This window comes from Coregonus lavaretus, assembly GCF_964263955.1.
Source record: "Coregonus lavaretus genome assembly, chromosome: 2".
Lineage (NCBI taxonomy): Eukaryota > Metazoa > Chordata > Actinopteri > Salmoniformes > Salmonidae > Coregonus > Coregonus lavaretus.
In genome coordinates, this window is record NC_139989.1 from 63,794,890 (window position 1) to 63,812,351 (window position 17,462).

General features: G+C 44.2%; 1 protein-coding gene across 1 annotated transcript in view; it reads right to left on the reverse strand.

The window, feature by feature from the left end:
• Nucleotides 1–310: 310 nt before the first annotated feature.
• The window catches only part of tbcd (tubulin folding cofactor D), a 97,277-nt gene continuing 80,125 nt past the window's right edge, over nt 311–17,462 (reverse strand). Inside the window, exons 38-39 of the mRNA XM_084179877.1 lie at nt 1,152–1,236; nt 311–682 (exon numbers count right to left, since the gene is read on the reverse strand). Of these exons, the coding sequence (XP_084036003.1) occupies nt 668–682; nt 1,152–1,236 (100 nt within the window). The 3' untranslated portion in view covers nt 311–667. The remainder of the gene's footprint in view (nt 683–1,151; nt 1,237–17,462) is intronic.

Below are 17,462 nucleotides of genomic sequence, written 5' to 3' on the forward strand. Positions count from 1 at the left end.
TATATTCCAGGTCTCCCTCTTCTCTCTCCTTCATTCCTGGTCCTATATTCGGGGTCACCCACCACCTCCCCTCTCTCCTTCATTCCTGGTCCTATATTCGGGGTCACCCACCCCTCCCCTCTCTCCTTCATTCCTGGTCCTATTTCTCCCCTTACTAGGAGAAAACTGTTTAAGAGCACTGAACTCATTATGAAAAGTGTGCAGGACGTTTTTCTGAAACAATGGTGACTATTGAGTTCGTCATGACAGGGTTTCTCTATCTTCTCCTCCCCCCAAAAAAGTCAATAAATTGGAAACGGGAAAATCATGATGGTGTTTCTGTTTGTTTATTGACAGATCATGACTTGTTTCGTTTATAACTTTTTCAGTCCACATTCTCATTCAAAGACGTTCCACAACCAGACAGACAGACAGACAGACATACAGAGAGACAGACAGAGAGGAATGATGAATCCCAAATCGACCCAGACTACTTTCCATTTTAATGACCATACCAGCATACCAATTAGAATGTACTGTAGCAAAGTGTGTGGGTCTTGGAATATCACTGAAGACTGTGACCTTTTAGAAGTGCAGCTGTACTTAGTGATGTGTCACACAGAATGCCATCCTGAAGGATCCTGTGCTCCAGTTCTTTAGTTCCTGCTGAGAATAGTTTCCCCCAGGCCTACTGAACAGGACCCTACGGAAGAAAACAGGAAGAGTACAAAAAAGAAAAGCGAAAATAAAATACAATATTGAAGTTAATCAGATGTGTCAAGGAGCTAAAAGTGGATAACATTTGTTGTTTCTTTTCATAGACAGAAAACTAAATCAAGTCATTACTCTGATAAATAGTTGAAGGTCATATCTTTGAAAGGTTCTCTCTTATCGGAGCATACCTCGTTTCCAGACTAATTACACAGTAAAGTGAATCAAGGTTTGGCAGGCAGAGGAAAGGCAGGCATCTGGGTCTAATAAGGAACAGTCAACCTTACTAACAACCAAACACAGTTCTTCAGATTACAACACTGATAGGAATGGGCTACTACCCTGCAACAGCACCTGACTTATGGCATTAGACTAATACAATATTCAATCATTTATTCATTAATCCATCCACACATGCAAAACACACCAAATCTGTTGATTAGCAGTTCTCAAATGGTTACCTTGGCAACGAGCTGGGGCTTCTGTACTCCTAGCCAATCACAGAGCTGGTTTCTGTGGGTCCTCACCGTGGCAATGTCCTCCTCCCTAAAATCAGAGGACAACATCATGTGAAGACGCCAGAATAACACTACAGTAAGACTGACACTACAGGAAGACTGACCCTACAGTAAGACTGACCCTGCAGAAAGACTGACCCTACAGAAAGACTGACCCTACAGTAAAATTGACCATACAGGAAGACTAACCCTACAGGAAGACTGACCCTACAGGAAGACTGACCCTACAGGAAGACTAACCCTACAGGAAGACTAACCTTACAGTAGGACTAACCCTACAGGAAGACTGACCCTACAGGAAGACTAACCCTACAGTTGGACTAACCCTACAGGAAGACTAACCCTACAGGAAGACTAACCCTACAGGAAGACTAACCCTACAGGAAGACAAACCCTACAGGAAGACTAACCCTACAGTAAGACTAACCTTACAGGAAGACTGACCCTAGAGGAAGACTGACCCTACAGTAGGACTAACACTATAGTTGGACTAACCCTACAGTAAGACTAACCCTACAGTAAGACTAGCCCTACAGGAAGACTAACCCTACAGTAAGACTAATCCTACAGTAAGACTAAGCCTACAGTAAGACTAAGCCTACAGTAAGACTGACACTACAGGAAGACTGACCCTACAGTGTGACTAACACTACAGTTGGACTAACCCTACAGGAAGACTAACCCTACAGTAGGACTAACCCTACAGTAGGACTAACCCTACAGGAAGACTAACCCTACAGGAAGACTAACCCTACAGGAAGACTAATCCTACAGGAAGACTAACCCTACAGTAGGACTAACCCTACAGTAAGACTAACCCTATAGGAAGACTGACACTACAGTTGGACTAACCCTACAGTAAGACTGACACTACAGTAAGACTGACACTACAGTAAGACTGACACTACAGTAGGACTAACCCTACAGTAAGACTAACCCATTAGTTGGACTCACCCTACAGGAAGACTAACCCTACAGTTGGACTCACCCTACAGGAAGACTGACCCTACAGTAAGACTAACCCTACAGGAAGACTAACCCTACAGTAGGACTAACCTTACAGGAGGACTAACCCTACAGTTGGACTAACCGTACAGGAAGACTAACCCTACAGTAAGACTAACCCTACAGTACGACTAACCCTACAGTAAGACTAACCCTACAGTAAGACTAACCCTACTGTTGGACTAACCCTACAGGAAGACTAACCCTACAGGAAGACTAACCCTACTGTTGGACTAACCCTACAGTAAGACTGACACTACAGTAAGACTAACCCTAGAGTAAGACTAACCCTACAGGATGACTAACCCTACAGTAAGACTCACGCTACAGTAAGACTAACCCTACAGTAAGACTAACCCTACAGTAGGACTAACCCTACAGGAAGACTAACCCTATAGTTGGACTCACCCTACAGGAAGACTAACCCTACAGTTGGACTGACCCTACAGGAAGACTAACCCTACAGGAAGACTAACCCTACAGGAAGACTAACCCTACAGTTGGACTAAGCCTACAGTAAGACTAACCCTACAGGAAGACTGACCCTACAGGAAGACTGACCCTACAGTAGGACTAAAACTATAGTTGGACTAACCCTACAGTAAGACTAGCCCTACAGGAAGACTAACCCTACAGTAAGACTAAGCCTACAGTAAGACTAAGCCTACAGTAAGACTAACCCTACAGTAAGACTAACCATACAGTAAGACTAACCCTACAGGAAGACTAACCCTACAGTAATACTAACCCTACAGTTAGACTAACCCTACAGTTAGACTAACCCTACAGTAAGACTAACCCTACAGTAAGACTAGCCCTACAGTAAGACTAGCCCTACAGGAAGACTAACCCTACAGTAAGACTAAGCCTACAGTAAGACTAAGCCTACAGTAAGACTAAGCCTACAGTAAGACTGACACTACAGGAATACTGAACCTACAGGAAGACTGACCCTACAGTGTGACTAACACTACAGTTGGACTAACCCTACAGGAAGACTAACCCTACAGTAGGACTAACCCTACAGTAGGACTAACCCTACAGGAAGACTAACCCTACAGGAAGACTAATCCTACAGTAGGACTAACCCTACAGTAAGACTAACCCTATAGGAAGACTGACACTACAGTTGGACTAACCCTACAGTAAGACTGACACTACAGTAAGACTGACACTACAGTTGGACTAACCCTACAGTAAGAATAACCCTTTAGTTGGACTCACCCTACAGGAAGACTAACCCTACAGTTGGACTCACCCTACAGGAAGACTGACCCTACAGTAAGACTAACCCTACAGGAAGACTAACCCTACAGTAGGACTAACCTTACAGGAGGACTAACCCTACAGTTGGACTAACCGTACAGGAAGACTAACCCTACAGTAAGACTAACCCTACAGTAAGACTAACCCTACAGTAAGACTAACCCTACAGTAAGACTAACCCTACAGTAAGACTAACCCTACAGTAAGACTGACCCTACAGTAGGACTGACCCTACAGTAAGACTAACCCTACAGTAAGACTAACCCTACAGTAAGACTAACCCTACAGTAAGACTAACCCTACAGGAAGACTAACCATACAGTAAGACTAACCCTACAGTTAGACTAACCCTACAGTTAGACTAACCCTACAGTTGGACTAACCCTACAGGAAGACTACCCTACAGTTGGACTAACCCTACAGTTGGACTAACCCTACAGTAGCACTAACCCTACAGTAAGACTAACCCTACAGTAAGACTAACCCTACAGTAAGACTAACCCTAGAGTAAGACTAACCCTACAGGAAGACTAACCCTACTGTTGGACTAACCCTACAGTAAGACTGACCCTACAGTAAGACTGACCCCACAGGAAGACTAACCCTACAGTAAGACTAACCCTACAGTAAGACTAACCCTATAGGAAGACTAACCCTACAGGAAGACTAACCCTACAGTTGGACTGACCCTACAATACGACTAACACTAAAGTAGGAATAACCCTATAGTTGGATTAACCCTACAGTAAGACTAACCCTACAGTAAGACTAACGCTACAGTAAGACTAACCCTACAGTAAGACTAACCATACAGTAAGACTGACCCTACAGTAGGACTGACCCTACAGGATGACTAACCCTACAGTAAGACTAACGCTACAGTAAGACTAACCCTACAGTAAGACTAACCCTACAGTAGGACTAACCCTACAGTTGGACTAACCCTACAGGAAGACTAACCCTACAGTTGGACTAACCCTACAGTTGGACTAACCCTACAGTAAGACTAACCCTACAGTAAGACTAACCCTACAGTAAGACTAACCCTACTGTTGGACTAACCCTACAGGAAGACTAACCCTACAGGAAGACTAACCCTACTGTTGGACTAACCCTACAGTAAGACTGACACTACAGTAAGACTAACCCTAGAGTAAGACTAACCCTACAGGATGACTAACCCTACAGTAAGACTAACGCTACAGTAAGACTAACCCTACAGTAAGACTAACCCTACAGTAGGACTAACCCTACAGGAAGACTAACCCTATAGTTGGACTCACCCTACAGGAAGACTAACCCTACAGTTGGACTGACCCTACAGGAAGACTAACCCTACAGGAAGACTAACCCTACAGTAAGACTAACCCTACAGGAAGACTGACCCTACAGGAAGACTAACCCTACAGGAAGACTAACCCTACAGGAAGACAAACCCTACAGGAAGACTAACCCTACAGTAAGACTAACCCTACAGGAAGACTGACCCTACAGGAAGACTGACCCTACAGTAGGACTAAAACTATAGTTGGACTAACCCTACAGTAAGACTAGCCCTACAGGAAGACTAACCCTACAGTAAGACTAAGCCTACAGTAAGACTAACCCTACAGTAAGACTAACCATACAGTAAGACTAACCCTACAGGAAGACTAACCCTACTGTTGGACTAACCCTACAGTAAGACTGACACTACAGTAAGACTAACCCTAGAGTAAGACTAACCCTACAGGATGACTAACCCTACAGTAAGACTCACACTACAGTAAGACTAACCCTACAGTAAGACTAACCCTACAGTAGGACTAACCCTACAGGAAGACTAACCCTATAGTTGGACTCACCCTACAGGAAGACTAACCCTACAGTTGGACTGACCCTACAGGAAGACTAACCCTACAGGAAGACTAACCCTACAGGAAGACTAACCCTACAGTTGGACTAAGCCTACAGTAAGACTAACCATACAGTAAGACTAACCCTACAGTAAGACTAACCATACAGTAAGACTAACCCTACAGTAAGACTAACCCTACAGTTGGACTGACCCTACAGTAAGACTAACCCTACTGTTGGACTAACCCTACAGGAAGACTAACCCTACAGGAAGACAAACCCTACAGGAAGACTAACCCTACAGGAAGACTAACCCTAAAGTAAGACTAACCCTACAGTAAGACTAACCCTACAGTAAGACTAACCCTACAGGAAGACTGACCCTACAGGAAGACTAACCCTACAGGAAGACTAACCCTACAGGAAGACAAACCCTACAGGAAGACTAACCCTACAGTAAGACTAACCCTACAGGAAGACTGACCCTACAGGGAGACTGACCCTACAGTAGGACTAAAACTATAGTTGGACTAACCCTACAGTAAGACTAGCCCTACAGGAAGACTAACCCTACAGTAAGACTAAGCCTACAGTAAGACTAAGCCTACAGTAAGACTAACCCTACAGTAAGACTAACCATACAGTAAGACTAACCCTACAGGAAGACTAACCCTACAGTAATACTAACCCTACAGTTAGACTAACCCTACAGTTAGACTAACCCTACAGTAAGACTAACCCTACAGTAAGACTAACCCTACAGTAAGACTAGCCATACAGGAAGACTAACCCTACAGTAAGACTAACCCTACAGTAAGACTAACCCTACAGTAAGACTAACCCTACAGTAAGACTGACCCTACAGTAAGACTGACCCTACAGTAGGACTGACCCTACAGTAAGACTAACCCTACAGTAAGACTAACCCTACAGTAAGACTAACCATACAGTAAGACTAACCCTACAGGAAGACTAACCATACAGTAAGACTAACCCTACAGTTAGACTAACCCTACAGTTAGACTAACCCTACAGTTGGACTAACCCTACAGGAAGACTACCCTACAGTTGGACTAACCCTACAGTTGGACTAACCCTACAGTAGCACTAACCCTACAGTAAGACTAACCCTACAGTAAGACTAACGCTACAGTAAGACTAACCCTACAGTAAGACTAACCCTACAGTAGGACTAACCCTACAGTTGGACTAACCCTACAGGAAGACTAACCCTACAGTTGGACTAACCCTACAGTTGGACTAACCCTACAGTAAGACTAACCCTACAGTAAGACTAACCCTACAGTAAGACTAACCCTACTGTTGGACTAACCCTACAGGAAGACTAACCCTACAGGAAGACTAACCCTACTGTTGGACTAACCCTACAGTAAGACTGACACTACAGTAAGACTAACCCTAGAGTAAGACTAACCCTACAGGATGACTAACCCTACAGTAAGACTAACGCTACAGTAAGACTAACCCTACAGTAAGACTAACCCTACAGTAGGACTAACCCTACAGGAAGACTAACCCTATAGTTGGACTCACCCTACAGGAAGACTAACCCTACAGTTGGACTGACCCTACAGGAAGACTAACCCTACAGGAAGACTAACCCTACAGTAAGACTAACCCTACAGGAAGACTGACCCTACAGGAAGACTAACCCTACAGGAAGACTAACCCTACAGGAAGACAAACCCTACAGGAAGACTAACCCTACAGTAAGACTAACCCTACAGGAAGACTGACCCTACAGGAAGACTGACCCTACAGTAGGACTAAAACTATAGTTGGACTAACCCTACAGTAAGACTAGCCCTACAGGAAGACTAACCCTACAGTAAGACTAAGCCTACAGTAAGACTAACCCTACAGTAAGACTAACCATACAGTAAGACTAACCCTACAGGAAGACTAACCCTACTGTTGGACTAACCCTACAGTAAGACTGACACTACAGTAAGACTAACCCTAGAGTAAGACTAACCCTACAGGATGACTAACCCTACAGTAAGACTCACGCTACAGTAAGACTAACCCTACAGTAAGACTAACCCTACAGTAGGACTAACCCTACAGGAAGACTAACCCTATAGTTGGACTCACCCTACAGGAAGACTAACCCTACAGTTGGACTGACCCTACAGGAAGACTAACCCTACAGGAAGACTAACCCTACAGGAAGACTAACCCTACAGTTGGACTAAGCCTACAGTAAGACTAACCATACAGTAAGACTAACCCTACAGTAAGACTAACCCTACAGTAAGACTAACCCTACAGTAAGACTAACCCTACAGTTGGACTGACCCTACAGTAAGACTAACCCTACTGTTGGACTAACCCTACAGGAAGACTAACCCTACAGTAAGACTAACCCTACAGGAAGACAAACCCTACAGGAAGACTAACCCTACAGGAAGACTAACCCTAAAGTAAGACTAACCCTACAGTAAGACTAACCCTACAGTAAGACTAACCCTACAGGAAGACTGACCCTACAGGAAGACTAACCCTACAGGAAGACTAACCCTACAGGAAGACAAACCCTACAGGAAGACTAACCCTACAGTAAGACTAACCCTACAGGAAGACTGACCCTACAGGGAGACTGACCCTACAGTAGGACTAACCCTACAGTAAGACTAGCCCTACAGGAAGACTAACCCTACAGTAAGACTAAGCCTACAGTAAGACTAAGCCTACAGTAAGACTAACCCTACAGTAAGACTAACCATACAGTAAGACTAACCCTACAGGAAGACTAACCCTACAGTAATACTAACCCTACAGTTAGACTAACCCTACAGTTAGACTAACCCTACAGTAAGACTAACCCTACAGTAAGACTAACCCTACAGTAAGACTAGCCATACAGGAAGACTAACCCTACAGTAAGACTAACCCTACAGTAAGACTAACCCTACAGTAAGACTAACCCTACAGTAAGACTGACCCTACAGTAGGACTGACCCTACAGTAAGACTAACCCTACAGTAAGACTAACCATACAGTAAGACTAACCCTACAGGAAGACTAACCATACAGTAAGACTAACCCTACAGTTAGACTAACCCTACAGTTAGACTAACCCTACAGTTGGACTAACCCTACAGGAAGACTACCCTACAGTTGGACTAACCCTACAGTTGGACTAACCCTACAGTAGCACTAACCCTACAGTAAGACTAACCCTACAGTAAGACTAACCCTACAGTAAGACTAACCCTAGAGTAAGACTAACCCTACAGGAAGACTAACCCTACTGTTGGACTAACCCTACAGTAAGACTGACCCTACAGTAAGACTGACCCTACAGGAAGACTAACCCTACAGTAAGACTAACCCTACAGTAAGACTAACCCTACAGTAAGACTAACCCTATAGGAAGACTAACCCTACAGGAAGACTAACCCTACAGTTGGACTGACCCTACAATACGACTAACACTAAAGTAGGAATAACCCTATAGTTGGATTAACCCTACAGTAAGACTAACCCTACAGTAAGACTAACGCTACAGTAAGACTAACCCTACAGTAAGACTAACCATACAGTAAGACTGACCCTACAGTAGGACTGACCCTACAGTAGGACTGACCCTACAGTAGGACTAACCCTACAGTAAGACTAAACCTACTGTTGGACTAACCCTACAGGAAGACTAACCCTACAGGAAGACTAACCCTACAGGAAGACTAACCCTACAGTAAGACTAACCCTCGAGTAAGACTAACCCTACAGGATGACTAACCCTACAGTAAGACTAACGCTACAGTAAGACTAACCCTACAGTAAGACTAACCCTACAGTAGGACTAACCCTACAGTTGGACTAACCCTACAGGAAGACTAACCCTACAGTTGGACTAACCCTACAGTTGGACTAACCCTACAGTAAGACTAACCCTACAGTAAGACTAACCCTACAGTAAGACTAACCCTACTGTTGGACTAACCCTACAGGAAGACTAACCCTACAGGAAGACTAACCCTACTGTTGGACTAACCCTACAGTAAGACTGACACTACAGTAAGACTAACCCTAGAGTAAGACTAACCCTACAGGATGACTAACCCTACAGTAAGACTAACGCTACAGTAAGACTAACCCTACAGTAAGACTAACCCTACAGTAGGACTAACCCTACAGGAAGACTAACCCTATAGTTGGACTCACCCTACAGGAAGACTAACCCTACAGTTGGACTGACCCTACAGGAAGACTAACCCTACAGGAAGACTAACCCTACAGGAAGACTAACCCTACAGTTGGACTAACCCTACAGTAAGACTAACCATACAGTAAGACTAACCCTACAGTAAGACTAACCCTACAGTAAAACTAACCCTACAGTAAGACTAACCCTACAGTAAGACTGACCCTACAGTTGGACTGACCCAACAGTAAGACTAACCCTACTGTTGGACTAACCCTACAGGAAGACTAACCCTACAGTAAGACTAACCCTACAGGAAGACAAACCCTACAGGAAGACTAACCCTACAGGAAGACTAACCCTACAGGAAGACTAACCCTAAAGTAAGACTAACCCTACAGTAAGACTAACCCTACAGTAAGACTAACTACAGTAAGATACCCTACAGGAAGACTAACCCTACAGTAGGACTAACCCTACAGGAAGACTAACCCTACAGGAAGACTGACCCTACACTTGGACTGACCCTACAGTACGACTGACCCTACAGTACGACTAACACTACAGTTGAACTAACCCTACAGTAAGACTAACCCTACAGTAAGACTAACCCTACAGTAAGACTAACGCTACAGTAAGACTAACCCTACAGTAAGACTAACCATACAGTAAGACTGACCGTACAGTAGGACTGACCCTACAGTAGGACTGACCCTACAGTAGGACTAACCCTACAGTAAGACTAAACCTACTGTTGGACTAACCCTACAGGAAGACTAACCCTACAGGAAGACTAACCCTACTGTTGGACTAACCCTACAGTAAGACTAACCCTCGAGTAAGACTAACCCTACAGGATGACTAACCCTACAGTAAGACTAACGCTACAGTAAGACTAACCCTACAGTAAGACTAACCCTACAGTAGGACTAACCCTACAGTTGGACTAACCCTACAGGAAGACTAACCCTACAGTTGGACTAACCCTACAGTAAGACTAACCCTACAGTAAGACTAACCCTACTGTTGGACTAACCCTACAGGATGACTAACCCTACAGGAAGACTAACCCTACTGTTGGACTAACCCTACAGTAAGACTGACACTACAGTAAGACTAACCCTAGAGTAAGACTAACCCTACAGGATGACTAACCCTACAGTAAGACTAACGCTACAGTAAGACTAACCCTACAGTAGGACTAACCCTACAGGAAGACTAACCCTATAGTTGGACTCACCCTACAGGAAGACTAACCCTACAGTTGGACTGACCCTACAGGAAGACTAACCCTACAGGAAGACTAACCCTACAGTAAGACTAACCCTACAGGAAGACTGACCCTACAGGAAGACTAACCCTACAGGAAGACTAACCCTACAGGAAGACAAACCCTACAGGAAGACTAACCCTACAGTAAGACTAACCCTACAGGAAGACTGACCCTACAGGAAGACTGACCCTACAGTAGGACTAAAACTATAGTTGGACTAACCCTACAGTAAGACTAGCCCTACAGGAAGACTAACCCTACAGTAAGACTAAGCCTACAGTAAGACTAAGCCTACAGTAAGACTAACCCTAAAGTAAGACTAACCATACAGTAAGACTAACCCTACAGGAAGACTAACCCTACTGTTGGACTAACCCTACAGTAAGACTGACACTACAGTAAGACTAACCCTAGAGTAAGACTAACCCTACAGGATGACTAACCCTACAGTAAGACTCACGCTACAGTAAGACTAACCCTACAGTAAGACTAACCCTACAGTAGGACTAACCCTACAGGAAGACTAACCCTATAGTTGGACTCACCCTACAGGAAGACTAACCCTACAGTTGGACTGACCCTACAGGAAGACTAACCCTACAGGAAGACTAACCCTACAGTTGGACTAAGCCTACAGTAAGACTAACCATACAGTAAGACTAACCCTACAGTAAGACTAACCCTACAGTAAGACTAACCCTACAGTAAGACTGACCCTACAGTTGGACTGACCCTACAGTAAGACTAACCCTACTGTTGGACTAACCCTACAGGAAGACTAACCCTACAGTAAGACTAACCCTACAGGAAGACAAACCCTACAGGAAGACTAACCCTACAGGAAGACTAACCCTAAAGTAAGACTAACCCTACAGTAAGACTAACCCTACAGTAAGACTAACCCTACAGGAAGACTGACCCTACAGGAAGACTAACCCTACAGGAAGACTAACCCTACAGGAAGACAAACCCTACAGGAAGACTAACCCTACAGTAAGACTAACCCTACATGAAGACTGACCCTACAGGAAGTCTGACCCTACAGTAGGACTAAAACTATAGTTGGACTAACCCTACAGTAAGACTAGCCCTACAGGAAGACTAACCCTACAGTAAGACTAAGCCTACAGTAAGACTAAGCCTACAGTAAGACTAACCCTACAGTAAGACTAACCATACAGTAATACTAACCCTACAGTTAGACTAACCCTACAGTTAGACTAACCCTACAGTAAGACTAACCCTACAGTAAGACTAACCCTACAGTAAGACTAGCCCTACAGGAAGACTAACCCTACAGGAAGACTAACCCTACTGTTGGACTAACCCTACAGTAAGACTGACCCTACAGTAAGACTGACCCTACAGGAAGACTAACCCTACAGTAAGACTAACCCTACAGGAAGACTAACCCTACAGTTGGACTAACCCTACAGTTGGACTAACCCTACAGTAAGACTAACCCTACAGTAAGACTAACCCTACAGTAAGACTAACCCTACTGTTGGACTAACCCTACAGGAAGACTAACCCTACAGGAAGACTAACCCTACTGTTGGACTAACCCTACAATAAGACTGACACTACAGTAAGACTAACCATAGAGTAAGACTAACCCTACAGGATGACTAACCCTACAGTAAGACTAACGCTACAGTAAGACTAACCCTACAGTAAGACTAACCCTACAGTAGGACTAACCCTACAGGAATACTAACCCTATAGTTGGACTAACCCTACAGGAAGACTAACCCTACAGTTGGACTGACCCTACAGGAAGACTAACCCTACAGGAAGACTAACCCTACAGTAAGACTAACCCTACAGGAAGACTGACCCTACAGGAAGACTAACCCTACAGGAAGACTAACCCTACAGGAAGACAAACCCTACAGGAAGACTAACCCTACAGTAGGACTAAAACTATAGTTGGACTAACCCTACAGTAAGACTAACCCTACAGTAAGACTAGCCCTACAGGAAGACTAACCCTACAGTAAGACTAAGCCTACAGTAAGACTAAGCCTACAGTAAGACTAAGCCTACAGTAAGACTGACACTACAGGAATACTGAACCTACAGGAAGACTGACCCTACAGTGTGACTAACACTACAGTTGGACTAACCCTACAGGAAGACTAACCCTACAGTAGGACTAACCCTACAGTAGGACTAACCCTACATGAAGACTAACCCTACAGGAAGACTAATCCTACAGTAGGACTAACCCTACAGTAAGACTAACCCTATAGGAAGACTGACACTACAGTTGGACTAACCCTACAGTAAGAATAACCCTTTAGTTGGACTCACCCTACAGGAAGACTAACCCTACAGTTGGACTCACCCTACAGGAAGACTGACCCTACAGTAAGACTAACCCTACAGGAAGACTAACCCTACAGTAGAACTAACCTTACAGGAGGACTAACCCTACAGTTGGACTAACCGTACAGTAAGACTAACCCAACAGTAAGACTAACCCTACAGTAAGACTAACCCTACAGTAAGACTGACCCTACAGTAAGACTGACCCTACAGTAAGACTGACCCTACAGTAGGACTGACCCTACAGTAAGACTAACCCTACAGTAAGACTAACCCTACAGTAAGACTAACCATACAGTAAGACTAACCCTACAGGAAGACTAACCATACAGTAATACTAACCCTACAGTTAGACTAACCCTACAGTTAGACTAACCCTACAGTTGGACTAACCCTACAGGAAGACTACCCTACAGTTGGACTAACCCTAGAGTTGGACTAACCCTACAGTAGCACTAACCCTACAGTAAGACTAACCCTACAGTAAGACTAACCCTACAGTAAGACTAACCCTAGAGTAAGACTAACCCTACAGGAAGACTAACCGTACTGTTGGACTAACCCTACAGTAAGACTGACCCTACAGTAAGACTGACCCTACAGGAAGACTAACCCTACAGTAAGACTAACCCTACAGTAAGACTAACCCTACAGTAAGACTAACCCTACAGTAAGACTAACCCTATAGGAAGACTAACCCTACAGGAAGACTAACCCTACAGTTGGACTGACCCTACAATACGACTAACACTAAAGTAGGAATAACCCTATAGTTGGATTAACCCTACAGTAAGACTAACCCTACAGTAAGACTAACGCTACAGTAAGACTAACCCTACAGTAAGACTAACCATACAGTAAGACTGACCCTACAGTAGGACTGACCCTACAGTAGGACTGACCCTACAGTAGGACTAACCCTACAGTAAGACTAAACCTACTGTTGGACTAACCCTACAGGAAGACTAACCCTACAGGAAGACTAACCCTACTGTTGGACTAACCCTACAGTAAGACTAACCCTTGAGTAAGACTAACCCTACAGGATGACTAACCCTACAGTAAGACTAACGCTACAGTAAGACTAACCCTACAGTAAGACTAACCCTACAGTAGGACTAACCCTACAGTTGGACTAACCCTACAGGAAGACTAACCCTACAGTTGGACTAACCCTACAGTTGGACTAACCCTACAGTAAGACTAACCCTACAGTAAGACTGACCCTACAGTAAGACTAACCCTACTGTTGGACTAACCCTACAGGAAGACTAACCCTACTGTTGGACTAACCCTACAGTAAGACTGACACTACAGTAAGACTAACCCTAGAGTAAGACTAACCCTACAGGATGACTAACCCTACAGTAAGACTAACGCTACAGTAAGACTAACCCTACAGTAAGACTAACCCTACAGTAGGACTAACCCTACAGGAAGACTAACCCTATAGTTGGACTCACCCTACAGGAAGACTAACCCTACAGTTGGACTGACCCTACAGGAAGACTAACCCTACAGGAAGACTAACCCTACAGTTGGACTAACCCTACAGTAAGACTAACCATACAGTAAGACTAACCCTACAGTAAGACTAACCCTACAGTAAGACTAACCCTACAGTAAGACTGACCCTACAGTTGGACTGACCCTACAGTAAGACTAACCCTTTAGTTGGACTCACCCTACAGGAAGACTAACCCTACAGTTGGACTCACCCTACAGGAAGACTGACCCTACAGTAAGACTAACCCTACAGGAAGACTAACCCTACAGTAGGACTAACCTTACAGGAGGACTAACCCTACAGTTGGACTAACCGTACAGTAAGACTAACCCAACAGTAAGACTAACCCTACAGTAAGACTAACCCTACAGTAAGACTGACCCTACAGTAAGACTGACCTTACAGTAAGACTGACCCTACAGTAGGACTGACCCTACAGTAAGACTAACCCTACAGTAAGACTAACCCTACAGTAAGACTAACCATACAGTAAGACTAACCCTACAGGAAGACTAACCATACAGTAATACTAACCCTACAGTTAGACTAACCCTACAGTTAGACTAACCCTACAGTTGGACTAACCCTACAGGAAGACTACCCTACAGTTGGACTAACCCTAGAGTTGGACTAACCCTACAGTAGCACTAACCCTACAGTAAGACTAACCCTACAGTAAGACTAACCCTACAGTAAGACTAACCCTAGAGTAAGACTAACCCTACAGGAAGACTAACCGTACTGTTGGACTAACCCTACAGTAAGACTGACCCTACAGTAAGACTGACCCTACAGGAAGACTAACCCTACAGTAAGACTAACCCTACAGTAAGACTAACCCTACAGTAAGACTAACCCTACAGTAAGACTAACCCTATAGGAAGACTAACCCTACAGGAAGACTAACCCTACAGTTGGACTGACCCTACAATACGACTAACACTAAAGTAGGAATAACCCTATAGTTGGATTAACCCTACAGTAAGACTAACCCTACAGTAAGACTAACGCTACAGTAAGACTAACCCTACAGTAAGACTAACCATACAGTAAGACTGACCCTACAGTAGGACTGACCCTACAGTAGGACTGACCCTACAGTAGGACTAACCCTACAGTAAGACTAAACCTACTGTTGGACTAACCCTACAGGAAGACTAACCCTACAGGAAGACTAACCCTACTGTTGGACTAACCCTACAGTAAGACTAACCCTCGAGTAAGACTAACCCTACAGGATGACTAACCCTACAGTAAGACTAACGCTACAGTAAGACTAACCCTACAGTAAGACTAACCCTACAGTAGGACTAACCCTACAGTTGGACTAACCCTACAGGAAGACTAACCCTACAGTTGGACTAACCCTACAGTTGGACTAACCCTACAGTAAGACTAACCCTACAGTAAGACTGACCCTACAGTAAGACTAACCCTACTGTTGGACTAACCCTACAGGAAGACTAACCCTACAGGAAGACTAAGCCTACTGTTCGACTAACCCTACAGTAAGACTGACACTACAGTAAGACTAACCCTAGAGTAAGACTAACCCTACAGGATGACTAACCCTACAGTAAGACTAACGCTACAGTAAGACTAACCCTACAGTAAGACTAACCCTACAGTAGGACTAACCCTACAGGAAGACTAACCCTATAGTTGGACTCACCCTACAGGAAGACTAACCCTACAGTTGGACTGACCCTACAGGAAGACTAACCCTACAGGAAGACTAACCCTACAGGAAGACTAACCCTACAGTTGGACTAACCCTACAGTAAGACTAACCATACAGTAAGACTAACCCTACAGTAAGACTAACCCTACAGTAAGACTAACCCTACAGTAAGACTAACCCTACAGTAAGACTGACCCTACAGTTGGACTGACCCTACAGTAAGACTAACCCTACTGTTGGACTAACCCTACAGGAAGACTAACCCTACAGTAAGACTAACCCTACAGGAAGACAAACCCTACAGGAAGACTAACCCTACAGGAAGACTAACCCTACAAGAAGACTAACCCTAAAGTAAGACTAACTCTACAGTAAGACTAACCCTACAGTAAGACTAACTACAGTAAGATACCCTACAGGAAGACTAACCCTACAGTAAGACTAACCCTACAGGAAGACAAACCCTACAGGAAGACTAACCCTACAGGAAGACTAACCCTACAAGAAGACTAACCCTAAAGTAAGACTAACCCTACAGTAAGACTAACCCTACAGTAAGACTAACTACAGTAAGATACCCTACAGGAAGACTAACCCTACAGTAGGACTAACCCTACAGGAAGACTAACCCTACAGGAAGACTGACCCTACACTTGGACTGACCCTACAGTACGACTGACCCTACAGTACGACTAACACTACAGTTGAACTAACCCTACAGTAAGACTAACCCTACAGTAAGACTAACCCTACAGGAAGACTAACCCTACAGTAAGACCAACCCTACAGGAAGACTAACCTACTGTTGGACTAACCCTACAGTAAGACTAACCCTACAGTAAGACTAACCCTACAGTTGGACTGACCCTACAATACGACTAACACTAAAGTAGGAATAACCCTATAGTTGGATTAACCCTACAGTAAGACTAACCCTACAGTAAGACTAACGCTACAGTAAGACTAACCCTACAGTAAGACTAACCATACAGTAAGACTGACCCTACAGTAGGACTGACCCTACAGTAGGACTGACCCTACAGTAGGACTAACCCTACAGTAAGACTAAACCTACTGTTGGACTAACCCTACAGGAAGACTAACCCTACAGGAAGACTAACCCTACTGTTGGACTAACCCTACAGTAAGACTAACCCTCGAGTAAGACTAACCCTACAGGATGACTAACC